A 19,345-nucleotide genomic window follows, 5' to 3' on the forward strand; every position below is an offset into this window, starting at 1 on the left:
CTCTCTCTCTCTCTCTCTCTCTCTCTCAGCTTGAAAGTGGAAACGTCGTGAAAAAGCACAAAACTCACATCTCAGCAACCAGACACAGTAGAATTGTAAATGGGCTGATTTATCAATGCCATGCTCAAGCTGTGCCAAAACAACATAGGGGGAACTGCTGCTTTTTCTTTCCTCAACCTTACTATCGTCATTTTTTCCTCTACTTCTTTTGTATGTTTGTCACTTTCTTGTGAACTGCTATTTCCGGGGTGCCTTGATAGTCGAAGCAGACTTTGTGTTGTTGAGGCCAGAGAGGTGAGCAGAGTAAAACTGATTCCCCGTTTGGGCTTCTCTGTTGACATCCACCCTGTGGCGCTCATATGACCTTATGCAGTTCCGAGTGCCGTAAAACCTTACTAAAACTTTTTTTAAAAAGCAACAATTAAAGTTGAACCCATACATTGTGATATCGTACCAGTATACTGTTACAATAGTGTTTGGGTTTTAATTAAACCCCTTGCATCGTGTTAGGAGTCGCATATGTGTGAAAGGCCCTAGACTGCTTCCCCATCATTGATTAATTTGTAGCCTTCCGTTTTCTTTCTATTTTCTAATTGTGATAAGTCTCTCTGGGTTGTTGTTTTTAAAATCACCTTTTCTGCCTATATACACATAGGCTGTCTTAGGCAAGTTCGACTGTGTTCTTATAATTAAACAGGGTCCTCGTCATCATCATCCGGTGCCTTGCCGACTGGCGTGGGCGATCATGGACCTCCACTTCACTCTGTCTTGCGTTGCAGCAATGGTGTCTGTTGTTCTTGCTCCTCCTAGCCATGTTGTCGTCTTGTCCAGTATCTTTTCCCTCTGTCTGCCTCTGCCTCTCCATTACTAATGGGATCGGGTCGGGTCGGGTCGATCGCCGACTCGTCGCCAATAGGCGCCCTGTATGAAAACAAATTTTAAAAGCGTGTGTTTTGGAGGCGACGAGTCGGGCAGTCGGTTTTTGTCACGATAGCCGCTTCGGTCCCTCTATCTAGCAAGCAAACCGACCTGACCAGACCCGACCCGATCGCGCCTATGTGCACCCGGTATTATGATCTTATCTCTTGATAGACTTTTCTTTTGTAAATTTTTCCTCAGGGTGGTTGGCGGATGCTCTGTTGTGGTTTGCCCCTTCTTTCTTATTAAACATCTGTCTTCTTTAGCTCTCCTCCTTTTTTTTACTCTCTTGTTGTAACACCACTAATCTTCGGTACTTATATTATGACCTAATTGTTTTGAAAATGCTATAAAACGCTCTTTCTGTGGTTGGTTGGTGGGTGTTCTGGTGTGGTTTGCATCTTCTTTCCTATCAAACATATGTCGTCTTTATCGCTCCTTCTTTTTTGTGTTTGTTACTCTCTTGTAACGCATGATCTAATCTTCGGCACTTATATGACCTTATTGTGTTGCAAGTGCCGTAAAACACGTACTGAAACTAAACACTCTTACTATTGAACTCATTTTCCCCTCAGCGGCCAGATCCGGTTCATCAGCCGGGACACTGGAGACTCAGACAGTGACAACTCGTCAGACTGCGAGTTTGTGGCACCCTCCAGAGCTCCAATCCGTGAGTCATTTTGGCTGCATATAGATATATGATATTTTATATTATTATATTATATATAATATACTAGTTTGTGTAGGGGATGTGAGTGTGTGTGTGTGTAGTGGGGATGTTTGTGTGTGTGTGTGTGCGCGCGCGCGGGAGTGTGTGCGGGTGTGTGTGAGTGAGGGTGTGTGAGTGTGAGAGAGAGAGACGAGAGAGAGAGACGAGAGAGAGAGAGAGAGAGAGAGAGAGAGATAGAGAGAGAGAGAGAGACTGTGCGTGCTTATTTTAATACGAAAGTTTTCTAATTTAATATGATGTGGAGATAGAGAGAGAGAGAGAGAGAGAGAGAGAGAGAGAGAGAGAGAGAGAGAGAGAGAGAGAGAGAGAGAGAGAGAGAGAGAGAGAGAGAGAGAGAGTTTAATATGGTGTGGACAAAGTTAATGTTGTTTGTAATTTAAGAAAAACTGTTTTCAACATGTGGTATGAATTTTCCAAGCTTACATGTAACTCAACTTTGAAGATTTTCCATTTTTAAAATTTACCCTTTTTAGAAGCATTGGCTCCACGAGGTGTCAATATAATATTATCTTATATTGTCAACCTGCTATGAACCTGCCTAAAAGTCATTTGTCACAGTTTGGAGTAAAAATCGCAAGAGCCTCCTGGTTTTAATCTCTTTAGCTGCCTAAAACCACGATGAGCTCTTTATTTATAACTTAAACCTCTGTTGGTTCATTTCTAGTGGTGTATAATTTGGTGGTAGCCTGTCGTTGTGGGTTAATTTGTGTCACGGCGCGGTGGAATCAGGCGCTCGTCAATTTTTGCACATGTGGAGTTATTGGTATCATCTTAAAGCTTGTTCGTTTATCTTGCTTTTGAAGGGGGGGGGGGGGATGCGCATCTATCTTGAGCAGAAGTGAAGATATTTGTAATTGAAAGAGATACGTTTACTTGGTTTCACCATAAAAATAGCGAGAAAATGGCTTCCAAAATTTGGTAATTTCAATTGTTAAAGAGTCCTTGAAAACTGAAAAATAATATATTTTGAGCTTTTAGCCAACGTTTTTCAATATAATTCGCATGGAAATGTGTTTTTATTTGGACATAAAAGGGTTGAAAAAACCCGAAAATTTTATTAAAATTGCGAAATTGGTGGGAAAATGCCTACATTTTCTCCAATTTTGTTATTTTGACGATCACCTGATTTCACCAGGATTCCTCACATTTGATTTTAGCCTTTGTATTACGAAGGCTATTTTTGCTGCACGTTGATGAAATACAACTTGTATGTGAACCTATTGTCATCCTCTTTATCTTGTGAGATTCTTTTTTAAAGCTTTTGCATTTATTTCAGCTGACCTGAACCCAGATGTAAAGAACCTGAAGGTTTGTGCTTTTTTTCAGTTGTTTATCTTTGCGTGCCAGAGTGGTTTCTCGGTGGGTGGTTTGCGGGTGCTCTGGTTTGGCTTGCTCCTTCTTTCCTATTAAACAACAATGGTCTTTACCACTCCATCTACATTGTCTACATTGACAACACTGTACTCCACAGAAAAATGACTTTTACGCTGCGGCAAACGTTGCATTGACAGTTTTTACGCTGCGGCAAACGTTACATTGACAGTATTTACGCTGCGGCAAACGTTACATTGACAGTATTTACGCTGCGGCAAACGTTACATTGACAGTATTTACGCTGCAGCAAACGTTGCATTGACAGTATTTACGCTGCGGCAAACGTTACATTGACGATATTTACGCTGCGGAAAACGTTACGTCGACAATATTTACGTGTGGCAAATGCTACATAGACGTATAGACATCACTGTACTCTACAGAAAAATTAAATTTACTTTGCGGCAACTGTGGCAATGACAATATTTATGCTGCGGCAAACATTACATTGATAATATGGGTTTGCTGGGGTATTAATAATATTTATAAAGCACATAGAGCTTGCTTTCGAGCAGGGATATGTGCTGTACAAATGCTATTTATTATCATTATTATTAATATTTACGCTGTGGCAAACGTTACATTGACAATATTTACGCTGCGGCTAACGTTACATTGACAATATTTACGCTGCGGCAAACATTGCATTGACACTATTTACGCTGCGGCAAACGTTACATTGACAATATTTACGTCGCTGCGGCAAACGTTATATTGACTATATTTACGTCGCTGCAGCAAACGTTACATTGACAATATTTACGCTGCGGCAAATGTTACATTGACTATATTTACGTCGCTGCGGCAAACGTTACATTGACAATATTTACGCTGCGGCAAACGTTAGATTGACCATATTTACGTCGCTGCGGCAAACATTGCATTGACTATATTTACGTCGCTGCGGCAAACGTTACATTGACAACACTGTACTCCACAGAAAAGTGATATTTTCACTGCGGTGATGAGGTCATCGGGCCGCTGGTCAGACAAGCGATGGCTGACCATGATGAAGCCCACGGTACCCAACATGCTGGTCAAGGTAATGTATGCGGTCACTGAGGGGGGTGTCAGCCTTTGTCTTTTCTTTGTTTGTTTAATATCCGTGTTTGTCAGCGTTTGTCTCGTGCACATTTTTTTAAAATCCCCTTTTTTTTTACAGTGCTTGTCCTTGTGTTTCCCAGTGTTTGTCTTTTTTTAGTGGGTGGTTGGCGGGTGCTCTGGTGTGGTTTGCTCCTTCTTTTCTATCAAACATCTATTGTCTTTATCTCCGCTCTTTCTCTTTTGTGTTTGTTGCTCTCTTGTAACACCTCTTATCTTCGGTACTTATATGACCTTATTGTGTTGCTAATGCCGTAAAACACTTACTAAAACAAAACATCATTCATCCTTATCTCCCCTCCTTCTCATCCTACAGAGGGAGCTTGGCTTGAATCGGCAGCAGCAGTTCTCCCACGGAGATCAGTGTTTACTGAATTCCAAGTGAGTCCATTCTGTGTGTGTTTTGTCTAGCGGAGGAGAAAGTAAAGATTATGGTTTATGCAGTTGTGAGCGCCATAAAACCATACTAAAACTAAACTAAAGATTCTGGGAAATACCTTCACATGCAAGTTTATGAAGAGATGTAATAGATCATGAAGCAGTTTTGATGGTTGCAGGGGTTTAGGGAGAGATGTCTGCTTTTCACAGGGTGTTTGTAATGTTTGGTTTTTCTTTATTTTTTTGTTTGTTCTGTGTTTTGTTTGTTTGGGGTGGGTGGGAGTTCTTAAAAGATTTTTTTTAATTTGGAAAGGGCGGAGGAAGGTTGGGGGAAGGGGGGTGGGGTGGAGGCAGTCAGATAGATGGATGAAGTTGATGTCATTAAAAGTTTTGTCCCTGTGGCGTTGGTGGCCTAGTGGTTAGGCTCTCGGACTCGCAACCGTAAGGTCGTGGGTTCGAATCCCGTCAGGGACCCGGCGTTGTGTCCTTGGGAAAAGCACTTTACACGAATTTTCCTCACTTCACCCAGGTGGGAATGGGTACCCGGCTATAGACAGCGAAAGATCTTGTCAGTATGTTAGTGTTTGAGCGCTTGATCTGCTGCTTGCACTGTATGCTTCCCGGGAAGCTGAGAATGTTTCGGAGTGTTCTATGGTCTGCTGGGGTAATAATATAGTGTAAAGCGCATAGAGCATGCTGTTGAGCGGGGATTTGCGCTATACAAATGCTATTTATTATTATTATTAAATTGTGCTCACACTAGCAGGTACAAGACTCCCACCCTCTTGTCCTACTGGAGTAGGTGGCTTGTGTTGTGGGTGGTTGGCGGGTGCTCTGGTGTGGCTTGCTCGTTCTTTCCCTTTCAAACGTTTATCATCCATATCTCCCCCACTTCGTTTTTGTGATTTTTGCTCTCTTGTAACACCTCTAAGTGGGTGTTTGGCGGGTGCTCTTGTGGGGTTTGCTCCTTCTTTCCTATAATAAGAAATCTATCGTCTCTATCTCCCCTCCTTCTTTTTTGTGTCTGTAACTCTCTGGTAACACCTCAAATCTTCGGCACTTATATGACCTTATTGTGTTGCAAGTGCCATAAAATGCTTACTTACCCCCCCCCCCCCCCCCCCAACCACCCGGGGCAGTGCCACTAACTGTAGTGTCTTTAGGCCATTCCCAAAGGGGGGACATGTCTCGTTCTTGCATAGTAGAATTGTAAATGGGCTGACTCGTGTCACTCTCATAACTGTGCCTGATCTACAACAGGGAACTACTGCTTTTTCTTTCCTGATCCTTACTATTGTCATTTTCCTCTACTTCTTTTGTATGTTTGTCACTCTCTTGTAACCTGCTATTTCCGGGGTGCCTTGATAGTCGAAGCAGACCTTTTGCTGTTGAAGCTAGAGAGGTGAGCAGTCCAAGTCTGATTCCCTGTAAAGACTTCTCTGTTGACACCCACCCCTTGGCGCTCATATGACCTTATGCAGTTGCGAGCGCCGTAAAACCCTCTACTATAAAAAAAAATGTTAAATGCTAACTGTTGTCCCGGTGGGAAACTGTGTTACCACTGTCAGGAACAAGACTTCCACCCTTATGTTCTGCTGACCAGGGATTAGGCTGTTATGATGACGTTGGCTGTATTTTCATTTCAGGTACCTCCCCAATAAGATGGAAAAGATTTGCTCCTACCACCACAAGGCATTCTGCGGCTCCTACTCAGCAGATGGCAATGTCTTCCTGTCAGCCTGTCAAGGTAGGTTACGTTATTTTGTTGGTGGGTTGTGGACAATGAAAAATAACTATTTAGTTTTGCTTCCCTTGGGGACGTATTTTGAGAGAGGGGGAGGGAAGGAAGGAAGGAAGGAAGGAAGGAAGGAAGGAGGGAGGGAGGGAGGGAGAGAGAGAGAGAGGGAGAGAGAGAGAGAGAGGAATACAAAACAATAGAAGAGGAGAGAAAGTATGTAAGAATTAAGAGAGAGAGAGGAAGAGGGAAAAAGAAGGGGTGGGATTGAAAGTAAGAAGTAAAAGAGGGTAAAGAAAAATGAATGAGTTTAGAAAAGGGGTGGCTAATAAAAGAAGAGGAAAGGGATTTAGAGAGAGGGAAAGAGTGTTGGATTTATGAGAGAGAATAGTAGATAGAATTGGGGGGGGGGGAGAGATAAAGGATGGAGAGGGATTGAGAGAAAGAAAAAAACAACCCCAACAACTTTGTGTTTCCAAACCATCTCATGTATGATGAACCTTTTTCCCCCTTCAGATCAACACCTCCGCGTCTACGACACTTCTGATGATGAGTTCAAGGTCATCAAGTGCATCAGGGCCCGCGATGTGGGGTGGAGTATCCTGGACACAGCCTTCAGGTACTACAGAGAACCCCATTTTACTATGCTTTTCTACTTTCAGGATTTCTCCACAATCCTAGCAGTTTGCAGGGTTCGTACAGGTCTTGGAGAACTGGAAAACTCTTGGAATGTTGTTTTTATTTTCCAAGAAATGGAAAACTCTTGGAATGTTGTTTTTATTTTCCAAGAAATGGAAAACTCTTGGAATTTTGGGAAGTTGGCAAAATTCTTGGAAAAGTCTTGGAAAAACAAATTCTTTATTAGATATCTATTGTAAAAAATGTTCCTCGAAATTTAGAAGGCCTCGACTTTATGCAGTCGGAAGTGTACCATATGTATTTTTGCATGCTGAATGAAAAATTTTCTTCCGAATTGATATGTTATTTGTCTATGAAAAATGAAATTTGATCTTGAAAACTTTTTGAAAAGTCTTTGGAAAAAAATTCCTCTTTTCAGTACGAACCCTGAGTTTGAAAGTTGCGTCGGTGGCCCAGTGGTTAGGCTACTGGACCCGTATCCGAGAGATTGAAGGTTCGGGGGTTCACCGCATCTGCACCTCCCCACATCACTTATGAAACTGCAGAGAGAGAGAGAGAGCAAGAGAGAAGGAGGGAGGGAGGAAGAGAGAGAGAGAGAGAGAGAGGGAGGGAGAGAGGGAGGGAGAGAGAGAAAGAGAGAGAGGGAGGGAGAGAGAGAGAGAGAGACAGGGAGAGGATGAAAGATTTGTAAAGGGGAAGGAAGGATAAAAAATTTGGGGGAAAAGAAAGGCTAATTACGTTCTAATATTTGTCTCTTGTTTTGTTTCCTCCCTCACAGTCCAGACGGCCGCTACGCAGCGTATTCCAGTTGGTCCGACTGCAGTGAGTTTTCTCTTTTTGTTTTTTTCTTCTTCTTCTTCTTCTTCTTCTTCTTCTTCTTCTTCTTCTTCTTCTTCTTCTACTTCTCCTTGTCCTTCTTCTCCTTCTCCTTCTCCTTCTCCTTCTCCTTCTTCTTTTATCAAACTGTTTCTGTAACAGCCACATAGCAAAGTATTTTTTAAGGGACATAAAAGGTACTGAGCCAAAAATTAAAAATTTGATAAAAATTGTCAAACAGGAAGAAAAATAGCATTTTCTTCGATTTCATTATTTTGTTGAGGGCCTGATTTCACCATGATGCCTCAAAGCACGATATTTTTCTGTTGCAAATGCTGTAAAAGTTGAGCCTAAATCTGAACTCTTTTTTCCCCCCAGTCCACATCAGTAACATCTACGGGGACCACGACATTCACGAAGCCCTCCACCTCAACCCTGGCGACCACAGTTTTTGTATCTTTTCCCTCATGTTCTCCTACGACAACAAGGAGATATTGGGAGGGTAAGTTCCTGGGCACAGGTCGCGACCTTGGTGTTTTCTGGTCGCATCTCCATTTTTAATAACAGTGAAAACAGTAAGAGGAGCTATCGGCATTGAGTGCTGCCGGCATTACATAGAAAGACAGAGAATAAAATGATTTGGCCACCTGTAATGTATGTCACCTGGCCAGCAAGCCTCGAGATCTTAGAACACCAAGCACTCAGGCTATAAAGGAAGAGGAAGGCCCAGCAAAAGGTGGATCGAGGGTGGGTGTCAAGGAAACCCTGAGAAGACAAAATATCACAACTGAAAGAGCTGCGGAGCTGGTCTACCATAGAAAACTTCATCTCCCCTCGACGCTTAGCGGCAACAGAGGATGAAAAAGTAAAGAAAGGAAGGAAAACAGTTCATAACGAAGAGTGAGCTTAAGTAGAAGTCAGATTTTCATTGTTGAAAAAATTGGAGCTACGACAAGAAAGCACTGAGGTCGCGCCGTGCTGGATGCAAGGAAGCTTGAACTTTGGATGGTTATCGGGTGCTCTGGTGTTGTTTGTTTTCTCTTTCTTTCCTATCAAACATCTGTCGTTCTTATCTCTCCTCCTTCTTTTCTTTGTAGGTTACTGTCTAGTAACACCTCTTATCATTTGTTTTGCAAGTACCTTAAAACTCTATTTAAACTTAAAAGACACCCCCCCCCCCCCCCCCCAAATTGAACGAAGGCAGGTTTCTGGGAAAAATAAATTTATTGGTCCAATAGTGAGCATGTATTATTGATAAGGTGAGTTGTTTGCATGGTGGCGCTGCACACAAGGAAATTTGAGAGATCTGGCTGGATAATAATAATGATGATAATAATAATAAAATAATAAATTGCATTTATATAGAGCGTTTCCTTAAAGATAACAACAAAAACAAAAGCGATAATGACAACCTGGATCGACAAGAGAAATTTGAGGCTTTCTTTGTTGTAGATTTTTTTTCCTAGTTAAAAAGAGGCAATTATGCTTCAACAAAATGCCGTCGAAATTGTCCAGGATGATCACTCATTGTCGAGTAGAAAAGTGGTTGTCTTAGACAGGTGCAGAGTTTTAGACAGTGTCAGTATTATATAGGAAACTTGCATTGTGGGGGATGTGGTCGTTTGTACAGGTGGTTATCTAGGACAGATGGCTGTTAAGGCAGGTGTGACTGTAAGTTGAGGTAAATTTCAGGTAATTTTTTTTACAATTCTTTTTCTTTTGGCTATATCTTTTTAGTGCATGTTGATTATTTCCTCACATTGCTGTAAAGTCTTTGAAAAGGGATGAACTCGTTTAATTTGTTTTTCGTTCTGTGTACATATTTTTCCTCTTAACACTTTTTGAACTGTGCACTTTTGCAGGGCGAACGACGGGAACATATATGTCTACGACAGAGAAGCAAACAAGAGAACGCTCAAGGTAGAGTTTAAGTTGCTGTTCCCTCACCGTTGTCTTTACGGTTTTGTACCAGGGTAACCTTTTGGGTGGGTGGTTGGAGGGTGCTCTGGTGTGGTTTGCTCTTTCTTTCCTATCAAGCATCTATCTTCTTTATCTCCCCTCCTTCTTTTTTTATTTGTTTGTTACTCCTTTGTAATACCTCTAACCTTCGGCACTTATATGACCTTATCGTGCTGCAAGTGCTGTAAACTCTAACGAAAAAGAACAAACCTTTTGGTCCAGGATGTTCTGTTACTGGTTGTTAGCAGAAAATAATGTATTAATGATGCCGGGCACAGATGGTCCATCTCCCAGGAAGTCTATTTCTCCAGGAGAGGCTGAAAACTGTTTGATAAATCTGTCAAAGACAACTTCCAACTGGAACTGCATATAGATCTTTGTAGAATTTTTACACCACTGATTGAGATGATGTTATTGAATCTGCTTTTTACAATCGTGTTAATATGCTTCTCTCTCCTGAAACTGAAAACTTTCTCTTTTCTGTGGCGCCTGTTCATATTTGTGTTTTTCTCTTGTCTGCCATACATGTACATATTTGTCTTACTCGTTTCTGTAATAGCCTTCATTCTTGTTTCTGCCAGATTGATGCTCACGATGATGATGTGAACACTGTCCGATTTGCTGACTTCAGCTCGCAGATTCTCTACAGCGGTGGAGATGATGGACTATGCAAGGTCAGAGTCTGATACAGTACTTTTATTTCAAAGTTGAAATCTAATTTTTGATATATATGATAAATAGTAGTGGCGATATATGGATAGAATTACAAAAGAGGCCAACACAGAACCAGACGCCCTAAATGAATTACTCTTCGCTGATGACCAAAGCCTGGCTTACTTTTGTAAACTCTGTAAACAGCTCTCAAATTTGCTCAAGCTACTCGCCTTGGTGAGTTTTTGTTTGTTTATGATTACCTAACTCATTCGCTACGCCGAGCCGTGGGGGGCGGTGCAGCTAAAGTGCCGTCAGTACGCTAAGCCGCCCCCAGCGGCTTGAGAACCGATCTTCAATTTTAGCTGAGATTCTATTCCAATCCACATATCCATGTTAAAATAAAAGTCCTAATATAATGTTGACTTCCGGGTCAAGCGTTTCCACCGAAAATCGGAAGTTTTGATTCAGTTTTGAAACAGGATTTCGAAGTTTATGCCACTTTGTTTTATCGTGATGCTCAAATTATAGCCCACACACCAGTCTTACTTCCTTTTCACAACAAAATATATCATTATTTTGCACACTAAAGAAATGTAGGACTCTTCTTTAGAATATTGATACAATTGGGCTGAAATTGCCATTGTTCTGTTATTGAAAAATCATTATTTTCCAGTGCTAGATCTTGATCTAGATCTCTAAACTGTCAAATTATTTTTTTCTCACAAAAATCAATATTTTTTGTGAAATTACACAAAAGTACCACTCAAGGCATGTGTAGGTTTATTCCAAGTACGATTCTGAATAATTCCATACACGACACGAGTGTTTTATTCTGTTTGTGAATGCATCTTGTCCGTTTTTCAAGATTATAAAATTGTTGTATTTTTTTTCAATATCGGATGTCATGATCCAAATGTGCAAATTTTATGGAATGCATATAAATAACTGCAAATTTTTCAATATTTTCCAGTTCTATATTCATTTATGGTGATTTTGGTGTATCATTTGACTAGGTGCAAACATATTTTTTGAGTTTCACCGAAGATGATTAATTTTTTATTTTCAAATTGTATCCGCATCCAAGAAAAATTGTGTTGCATAATCGCCTCTTACAGGAACCAAAGTTGAAAAATGCACAAACAAACGTAACAGATGTATTCTACAAATCATACTGAAAATTTCGGTGCGTAATATGTTAATATTTATTTGAATTTGTGGCCCCAAAGACCTTTGAACTGCGCACTAGTCATCATCTCATTTCGCCTTCCCGAAAAAAATTCGTCCACAAGGCGAAAATAATAGGTAGGGAATGAGTTAAGAATTAATTAAGATCTGAGTAAAATATATCTGGCCTTATAATAACTATTGTTCCTGTGACATATTTTTTTCTTCTTTTGCGACTGGTTGGAGGGGACCCCTGATAGGATGTACATCTTTTCTTTCTCTTTATTGTTCCCGACTCTCTCTCTACTCTTGCCTTTTCTCTGCTGTAAATGATTGTTATTGTGTCAATGGACTTCTTTTTATTCAAACAAAACAAACAAACGTGGGTGGTTGGCGGGTGCTCTGGTGTGGTTTGCTCCTTCTTTCCTATCAGACATCTATCTTCCTTCTCTCAACTCCTTCTGTTTTGTGTTGGTTATTCTTTTGTAACACCTCTAATCTTAGGCTCTTATATGACCTTATTATGTTGCAAGTGCCATAAAACTCTTACTAAAACTAAACAAACAAACAGACTTCTTAATTTCATTCATTAACTCATTCCTCAAGGTGTGGGACAGGAGAACTCTGAGAGAGGAGCGACCGATACCCGTGGGCGTACTCGCGGGTCACTCAGATGGGATCACGTACATCGACTCGAAGGTAGGTCCAAGATGTCCCTTTTTTTCATGTGTCATGATGTAGTGGAATCAGGCACTCGTCAATTATTGGGCATGTGGAGTTATTGGTATCATCCTAAAGCTTGTTCAGTTGTCTTGCTATCGGCGAAAAAAATAGCGATCTGTCTTGAATCTTCTTCTTCTTCTCGATCGCATCACACTTGAAGTCTGGTATCTATCATAAATTGGGCCGTCCTGCTCAGTTCATCTGTCGGCCCCTATAGCTTCTCTTGCAGTGTCAGTGGGGTTGGACACGTTTCCTGTGTGTCTTCCTGTGTGTCTTGCAGTGCTGAAGGATGTGTTCAACAGTTTGGTCCGCCTCTCCACACTGGCTTTTTTGTGATTGCGCTAGTTTAAAACATCTGTACATATGTTGTCTCAGTCTTGTGTGTTGGGTTCTTTGTCGGAAGATAATCACCTGTTCTTTATGGGGCAGCTCATGGTAGCTATCTGTTATTCCAAGATGTCCCTTTTTTCATATATATATACATTGGTGTTAATGACAAATTTAACTGCAGTCGATGTTGTCCAAGATGGCAAGGGGCTCATATGACCGTATGTAGTTACGAGCGCCGTAAAACCTCTACTAAAACTTAAAAAAAACAAGATGGCTGCCCGTTGACGAGAAGAAAAGACACCAGGTGGGAAGTGGTCATTTGTACAGGTGATTGTCTCTGACAGATAGCTGTTGGAGCAGCTTCGACTGTCTCTACATATGTACTGGTTCCGATTTTTGGAGTGAGGGCGGGAGATGTGTAACCAACCTGTCGAATTGGGTCTGCATACATGGTCACAAAAGTGGATCCTGAAGAGGGGGGGGGGGGGAGAGAGAGAGGGGGGGGGGAGAGATGAATGGACATGTGTCGACTGTAGTGACCCCAACACTGTGGACAAGGTGTGACAAGTGCAAAGACGGTTTTTCAGAATGGGAGTCGTCCTCATATTTTAGATTCAGGTATTGATTCAGTGCTGTTTTGTTTGAGAAGCCAAGAATGTTTCCGAGTGTTCTACAATCTGCTAGGGGCTAGAATATCGATTGTAAAGTGCATAGAGCTTGCTGTTGAGCACGGATATGCACTTAAGAAAAATGCTATTAATTGATTTTTTTTACTATTATTGATATCTACAGGGTGATGCACGATTCTTCATTTCCAATTCCAAGGACCAGACTCTGAAATTATGGGATGTCAGGTGTTTCTCTGACCAAACAGGTGTTGAGGTGAGGATGGGGGACCAGTTGATTGTCATGTGATGTGGAAACATATTTTTCTTTTTTCAGGAGGAAGAGAAGGTTATTTTATTGTCTCGCAAGTTTATTACGTGATTCTGTTCAAGTCGTAATGTCTTCTGTTCCGTTCCATTTATACTAGCCTGAATTTTGAAACTTTTGTCTTTTAAAGGAGGTTTTGGATTGAAAATGCTCTGTGGGTGGTTGATGGGTTCTCTAGTGTGGTTCGCTCCTTGTTTCCTATCAAACATCCTATTATATAATAATAGTATATATAATTTGTATATTAAATATTTCCTTTTTCCTAAAAATGTTCAATGCATTTTACAGTTGTAGATATCACATTATAAAATGATGGGTGTACTCAAAGAACCTAATTATAATATTATGTATATATGTATAAATAACATTTTTTCTATGAAAACAAAAGTACCTGATTGTTCCATTCTCAGGCTTTCATCACATTTTTATTCTTTTTCAGGAGACGAAGAAAGTGGTTTCATCTCAGAGATGGGACTACAGATGGCAGCAGGTTCCACGAAGAAGTAAGTGCTTTTTGACAGGACTACTCACTCGTGTCTCATTTGTGGGTTTTTTGTTCGTTCTTCATACTGTGCTGCTTTTCATTTAATTTCAGTGCAGTTTGTCGGTTTGTGACAATTTCTGCACGATTGTCATGGAAATAATATTTGTAATGTTTTTTAATTTGAGGGGCATATGTGAAGCGTGACAACAAAATGAGTCATTTCATAGATTCAAACCTGATGGAAATACATACTCCATACTTATAGGTGAAGTTTTTACAATTTATAAGTATGAAATAATAAAAGGCATGTTATAATTAAAGAATGTGGTTTCAATCGAAAACCTACAAATTTGACCCCAGTGTCGATTTTTGACCAATATACCGATTTGTGGATTGCAAGAAGTAACTCATTTTGTCAGCACGCCTCGCATATGGTTCTCAGTTCTACTGCATTGCCTATCAGGCATTCATCAGGTCATTGTGTTTTTACTGTTTAACCGATACGCTCAAAAACATTTTATCTGATTAATTTTTTCCTCTATTTTCGAACCATAAGTGGCACGGAAAAAGGAACTGAAAGGAGACACGTCGGTGATGACCTACCGAGGCCACTGCGTCCTTCACACCTTGATCCGGTGCAAGTTTTCCCCGGAGACGAGCACGGGGCAGCGCTATGTCTACTCAGGCTGTGCCACGGGCAGTGTTGTGGGTAAGGAAAAGTGTTTACTCTTTTTAAAGATTTTTAAAGACACATTTACTGACATCATTTATATGTCAGTAGATTCATGTTCTGTACAATGGTATGTTAATGCATGTGTGTGCATGGGTGTGTGTGTGTGTGCGTGTGTGTGTCGTGTGCATGAATATTGTTCGTGCATGCATTTATGTAAAGCGCCTAGAACTGTGTTTAAACGGGAGTGGGCACTATAGAAATGATCTTCATTATTATTATTATAAATATTATTATTATAGACAGTGAAAGATCTTGTCAATTTGTTAGTGTTGGAGCGTTTTATTGGCTGCTTGCTCTATATGATTGTAGCTTCCCAGGAAGCTGCGAATGTTTCTGAGTGTTTTAGGATCTACTGGGGTTCTACAGACTTCACCATAAGTTAAGGACCACCTTGACAGACAGCCCTGATTTTTTAAAAATCAGAAAAAAAGACAACAGCTAATGTTTCAAAATTTTTTACTCTGAAAGTGTTAATGGGTTACCAATGCGTACTGCAATGCTTCCAAATGAGGCAAAACCATCGCGTGCTGCACGAAATCCTCCAGGAATTTTAGCCAAATTTGCTGTTTTTGATCGACATGTGTGCGACATCACGGGCATTCCACAGCTAAAATTTATGGTGCACTTCATAAACGGACGTACGGTCTCAAACTGTGCTCACTTTGGTGGCATTATAAGCTGCCGTTTGCTTAAAATCCAGTATCGCATCAACGTGTCACCAAGACAAAAGCTGAGAGGCTTTGATCGTGCCAAAGCTGTGGCATGGCTGCAGGATGGAGTTGGAGCCTGAGAAGTTACCAGAAGGCTTGCAGTGTCATACTCTGTCATTGTCAGCCTGAGGCAGCGCCATCAAGCCACTGGATCAGTCCAAGAACGCCCACGTGCAGGTCTGCCCAAGAAGACCACTCAGAGTGTTTGCAAGTGGTCCTTAACTTATGTTGAAGTCTTTAATAGTTGTAAAGTGCATAGAGCATGCAGTAGAGCATGGATTTGGGTTATATAAATGCAGTTGTTATTGTTGCTATTGTTATTTAATTATTATTATCACTATATTTTGATATTGGCAATGTTGAAGGTAAGGAATAGTGTGATCATTTTCTCTGCTCTTGTTAAAGACGTTTCATGGGTCTTAATATTTTGTGTTCAACTGACCTTTATCTTTGAGTATTCAGTTGGTCCTAATCTTTGTGTGTGTGTTCAAATGGCCTTAATCTTTGTGTGTTCAATTGGCCTTAAGCTTTGTGTATTCAATTGGTCATAGTCTTTGTGTGTGTGTTCAATTGGCCTTAATCTTTGTGTGGTCTACTGGCCTTAATCTTTATGTGTTCAATTGGCCTGAATCTTTGTGTGTTCAATTGGCCTTAATCTTTGTGCATTGACCTTTGTGTGTTCCATTGGCCTTAGTCTTTGTGTGTTCTATTGGCCTTAATCTTTGTGTTTTCAATTTGTCTTAATCTTTGTGCATTGACCTTTGTGTGTTCAATTGGCCTTGACCTTTGTGTGTTCAATTGGTCTTAATCTTTGTGTGGTCAATTGGTCTTAACCTTTGTGTGTTCAACTGGACTTCTAGAAGTGGATTTAAGCTTCTCTAGTGGCGTTTATAGAATGTTGTAGAATAACGATTTCTTGCTGTTTGCAGTGTATGATCTGCTGACTGGTCAAGTAGCCTGCCGCTTGGAAGGACACAACTCTTGTACCAGAGACGTATCCTGGCATCCGTACAAGAACACCATCATCAGCACTTCGGTAAAACATTTGTGAGGCATTGTGGTGAAATCGGACGCTCGTCAAAATAATGAAATCGGAGAAACAGGCATTTTCCCGCCAGTCAGGCAATTTTTATCAAATTTTGGGGGGTTTTTTGTCCATTCTAAAACACATTTCCATTTGAATTTTACTGAAAAGGCCCAAAATATGTCATTTTTCAGTTTTCAAGGACTCTTTAGCAATTGGAGTTACCAAACTTTGGTGGCGATTTTCTCAATAATTGAACCGCTGAAACCAGGCGACCTCACCTCCTTCAATCACAAATACTTTGACTTCTATTCAGGATAGATGGGTATTTTTTAAATTGAAAGCGAAACAAATAAATAAGCTTTGAGATGATACCAATAACTCCACATACCCAAAAATTGACAAGTGCCTGATTTCACCGCGTCATGATTCATTAGTTTAATATGTATGTATGAAGACTACTTGGGAATAAACGGCGTCTGTGGTGTAGCAGTTATGCACTGTGCCGTGGTATGCAGAAGATCTGAGTTCTGTTCCTGTTGGGGTGGAGTATTTTAATTTTAGTAGAGGTTTTATTACGGCGCTCGCAACTGCGTAAGGTCATATGAGCACCAAGGGTAGAGTTCTAATTGAATATTTTGGCCTTTCAGCTGGCACGTAGTTTCCCTCTTAGCCCGGGTTGGCCCTGACGGCCTGTGTCAAGGCCGGCCTCCTAAATTAAAATAATCCAAATTGTGCGGCTGGGGAGGCATAAAATCACATACAAAAAGAAGAATTTCTTATGTCTATTTTTATTAGCTTGCCACTTGTCAGTTGGGAGGGTGGTGGGCACTACTGGTAGGTCTTACTTCTATACAAACCCCTGTGTTGTTTCTGTCGTTATTTTTTCCCAGTGGGTGGTTGGCGGGGGCTCTGGTGTGGTTTGCTTCTTCTTTCCTGTCAAACATCTATCGTCCTTATCTCCCCTTCTTCTTTTTTATGTTTGTTACTCTCTTGTAACAGCTCTAATTTTCTGGCGCTCATATGACCTTATGCAGTTGCGAGCGCTGTAAAACTTCTACTAAAACTAAAAAACTAAAAAAATTTCCCAGCACTAGATAACCATTATTTTGTCGATGTGCCTCTTTTTACAGGGCTGCCCATCATTACAGATTCGGTGGAATCGTTATGATTTTTATTCAGTTTTACGAAAATACCATCGTAATACCTCTTCCGATTGTTAAACATTTCGGTGTGTCGGGACACACAGTCGGGATCAAAGATTTGTGACACATTCTCGAGTTCCAAAGGTTTATTTTGATTCTGCAAACAGTAAACCACCCACCCCCTTTCCTTTCCCTTTTAAAAAAGAATCGGAACTCGACAATGATGAGCCCGGCTTGACCTCTTTTTTCATCACACCTTTGTTTATTACCTGTATTACCTGTCGTGGGCAACAACGTCATTGCACACCGGACAGGTCCATAATTGCTCAGTTCCCCCCAGCACCAAAGCCCGCTAGGTATCCATACTGATTGTTCCGGTGGCTGTCTGATTATAGCGACGTCTTTCCTTTCCAGATAATCGTTCCTTTCTTCCTTCTTCCCTCTCTATCCCCATTTCCCGCATCCTAATGATTGTGTGGTGTTCTGCTGTCTCCCTGTCTTCCTCATCCCGCAACTTTTTCTCCATAATAGTGAAAACAGTTCATAACAAAGAGTGAGCTTAAGATAGGAGAAGTCATATTTTCACTGTTACAAAAATGGAGATATGATGAGAAAGCACTGAGGTCGTGATATGCTGGTGGGTGGGGAGCTCTGTCTTTCCGTGGGTGGTTGACGGGTGCTCTGGTGTGGTTTGCTCCTTCTTTCCTATCAAACATCTATCGTCCTTATCTCCCCTTCTTCTTTTTTTATGTTTGTTACTCTCCTGTAACGCCTCTAATCTTCTGGCGCTCATATGACCTTATGCAGTTGCGAGGGCAGTAAAACTCTTACTAAAACTAAAATCTGTCTTTCCTCAAACATACAAAAACAAAACAACCTGTCCGTTCTCTCCGCAGTGGGATGGCACGCTGGGACGTTGGTACTACCACGATCACGCTGCTCGGGGAACAGATCCGGACGAGGTAGGTTCATCTCATATTAGTGTTGTGTGTACTTTATTATTGTGTCCTGACACTTCAGTATGGTGTATATTGATAGATTCCTCTCCCCCCCCCCCCTCCCCTTCGCCTCCCCTACCCCTCCCTTCCCCTTCGGCTCCCCTCCCCCTCCCTTCCCCTCCCCCTCCCTTCTCCTCCCCCTCCCTTCTCCTCCCCCACCCCTCCTTTTCCCGCCCCTTCTCCCCCCACCCCTCCCTTTCCCTCCCCCTCCGCCTCCCCCCACCCCCAAAGTGGGTTGGGTGCAATAATAGACCCACTGCACACCAACAGGAGGTGCAACCACTCTGATGAGGATATACTGACATCTACTCTTACTTATTCATGTGATCAAATGTAAGTTTCATGTATTGTCTCTGCCTTCTTTTCCTTCTTTCTTCCTTCTCTATCCTCTTCCCAAATGAACTATGGACACTCCTTTCGAAATAACCTAATTGCATCTGTAAGAACTTTAATTAATCAATCCATGCAGAAAATAACCAAAATAAGGATGCTTGTATTTTCCCTGAATTGCCCATACCAAACAGTGGTCTTTAAAAGAAACCTGTTTTCATTTACTGATGCACTAATTCAGCTTTTGGAAAGATTTTAAAAGTAGCTGCTTTTTCTTTCCTATCAAACATCTATCGTCCTTATCTCCCCTTCTTCTTTGTTATGTTTGTTACTCTCTTGTAACACCTCTAATCTTCTGGCGCTCATATGACCTTATGCAGTTGCAAGCGCCGTAAAACTTTTACTAAAACTAGAACCGTCAGATACTTCAGTCACTATCAAGTAAGAATCTCTCTCATAAATAACGT

The 19,345-nt window shown here is 41.1% G+C and overlaps 1 protein-coding gene across 5 annotated transcripts in view; it reads left to right on the forward strand.

The window, feature by feature from the left end:
* LOC101864463 (DDB1- and CUL4-associated factor 11) overlaps nucleotides 1-19,345 on the forward strand; it is a 59,214-nt gene that overhangs the window by 29,345 nt on the left and 10,524 nt on the right. For all 5 annotated transcript variants that reach the window (XM_013083120.2, XM_005099405.3, XM_013083119.2 and 2 more), the window contains 16 exons: nucleotides 1,494-1,588; nucleotides 2,925-2,956; nucleotides 3,963-4,064; nucleotides 4,440-4,504; nucleotides 6,148-6,248; nucleotides 6,753-6,855; nucleotides 7,654-7,697; nucleotides 8,070-8,193; nucleotides 9,554-9,611; nucleotides 10,232-10,324; nucleotides 12,075-12,167; nucleotides 13,314-13,403; nucleotides 13,894-13,957; nucleotides 14,495-14,647; nucleotides 16,311-16,417; nucleotides 18,447-18,512. In XM_013083120.2, coding sequence (XP_012938574.1) covers nucleotides 1,494-1,588; nucleotides 2,925-2,956; nucleotides 3,963-4,064; nucleotides 4,440-4,504; nucleotides 6,148-6,248; nucleotides 6,753-6,855; nucleotides 7,654-7,697; nucleotides 8,070-8,193; nucleotides 9,554-9,611; nucleotides 10,232-10,324; nucleotides 12,075-12,167; nucleotides 13,314-13,403; nucleotides 13,894-13,957; nucleotides 14,495-14,647; nucleotides 16,311-16,417; nucleotides 18,447-18,512 — 1,390 coding nt within the window. The remainder of the gene's footprint in view (nucleotides 1-1,493; nucleotides 1,589-2,924; nucleotides 2,957-3,962; nucleotides 4,065-4,439; nucleotides 4,505-6,147; nucleotides 6,249-6,752; nucleotides 6,856-7,653; nucleotides 7,698-8,069; nucleotides 8,194-9,553; nucleotides 9,612-10,231; nucleotides 10,325-12,074; nucleotides 12,168-13,313; nucleotides 13,404-13,893; nucleotides 13,958-14,494; nucleotides 14,648-16,310; nucleotides 16,418-18,446; nucleotides 18,513-19,345) is intronic.

The sequence above is a fragment of the Aplysia californica genome, unplaced genomic scaffold (assembly GCF_000002075.1).
Source record: "Aplysia californica isolate F4 #8 unplaced genomic scaffold, AplCal3.0 scaffold00212, whole genome shotgun sequence".
Lineage (NCBI taxonomy): Eukaryota > Metazoa > Mollusca > Gastropoda > Aplysiida > Aplysiidae > Aplysia > Aplysia californica.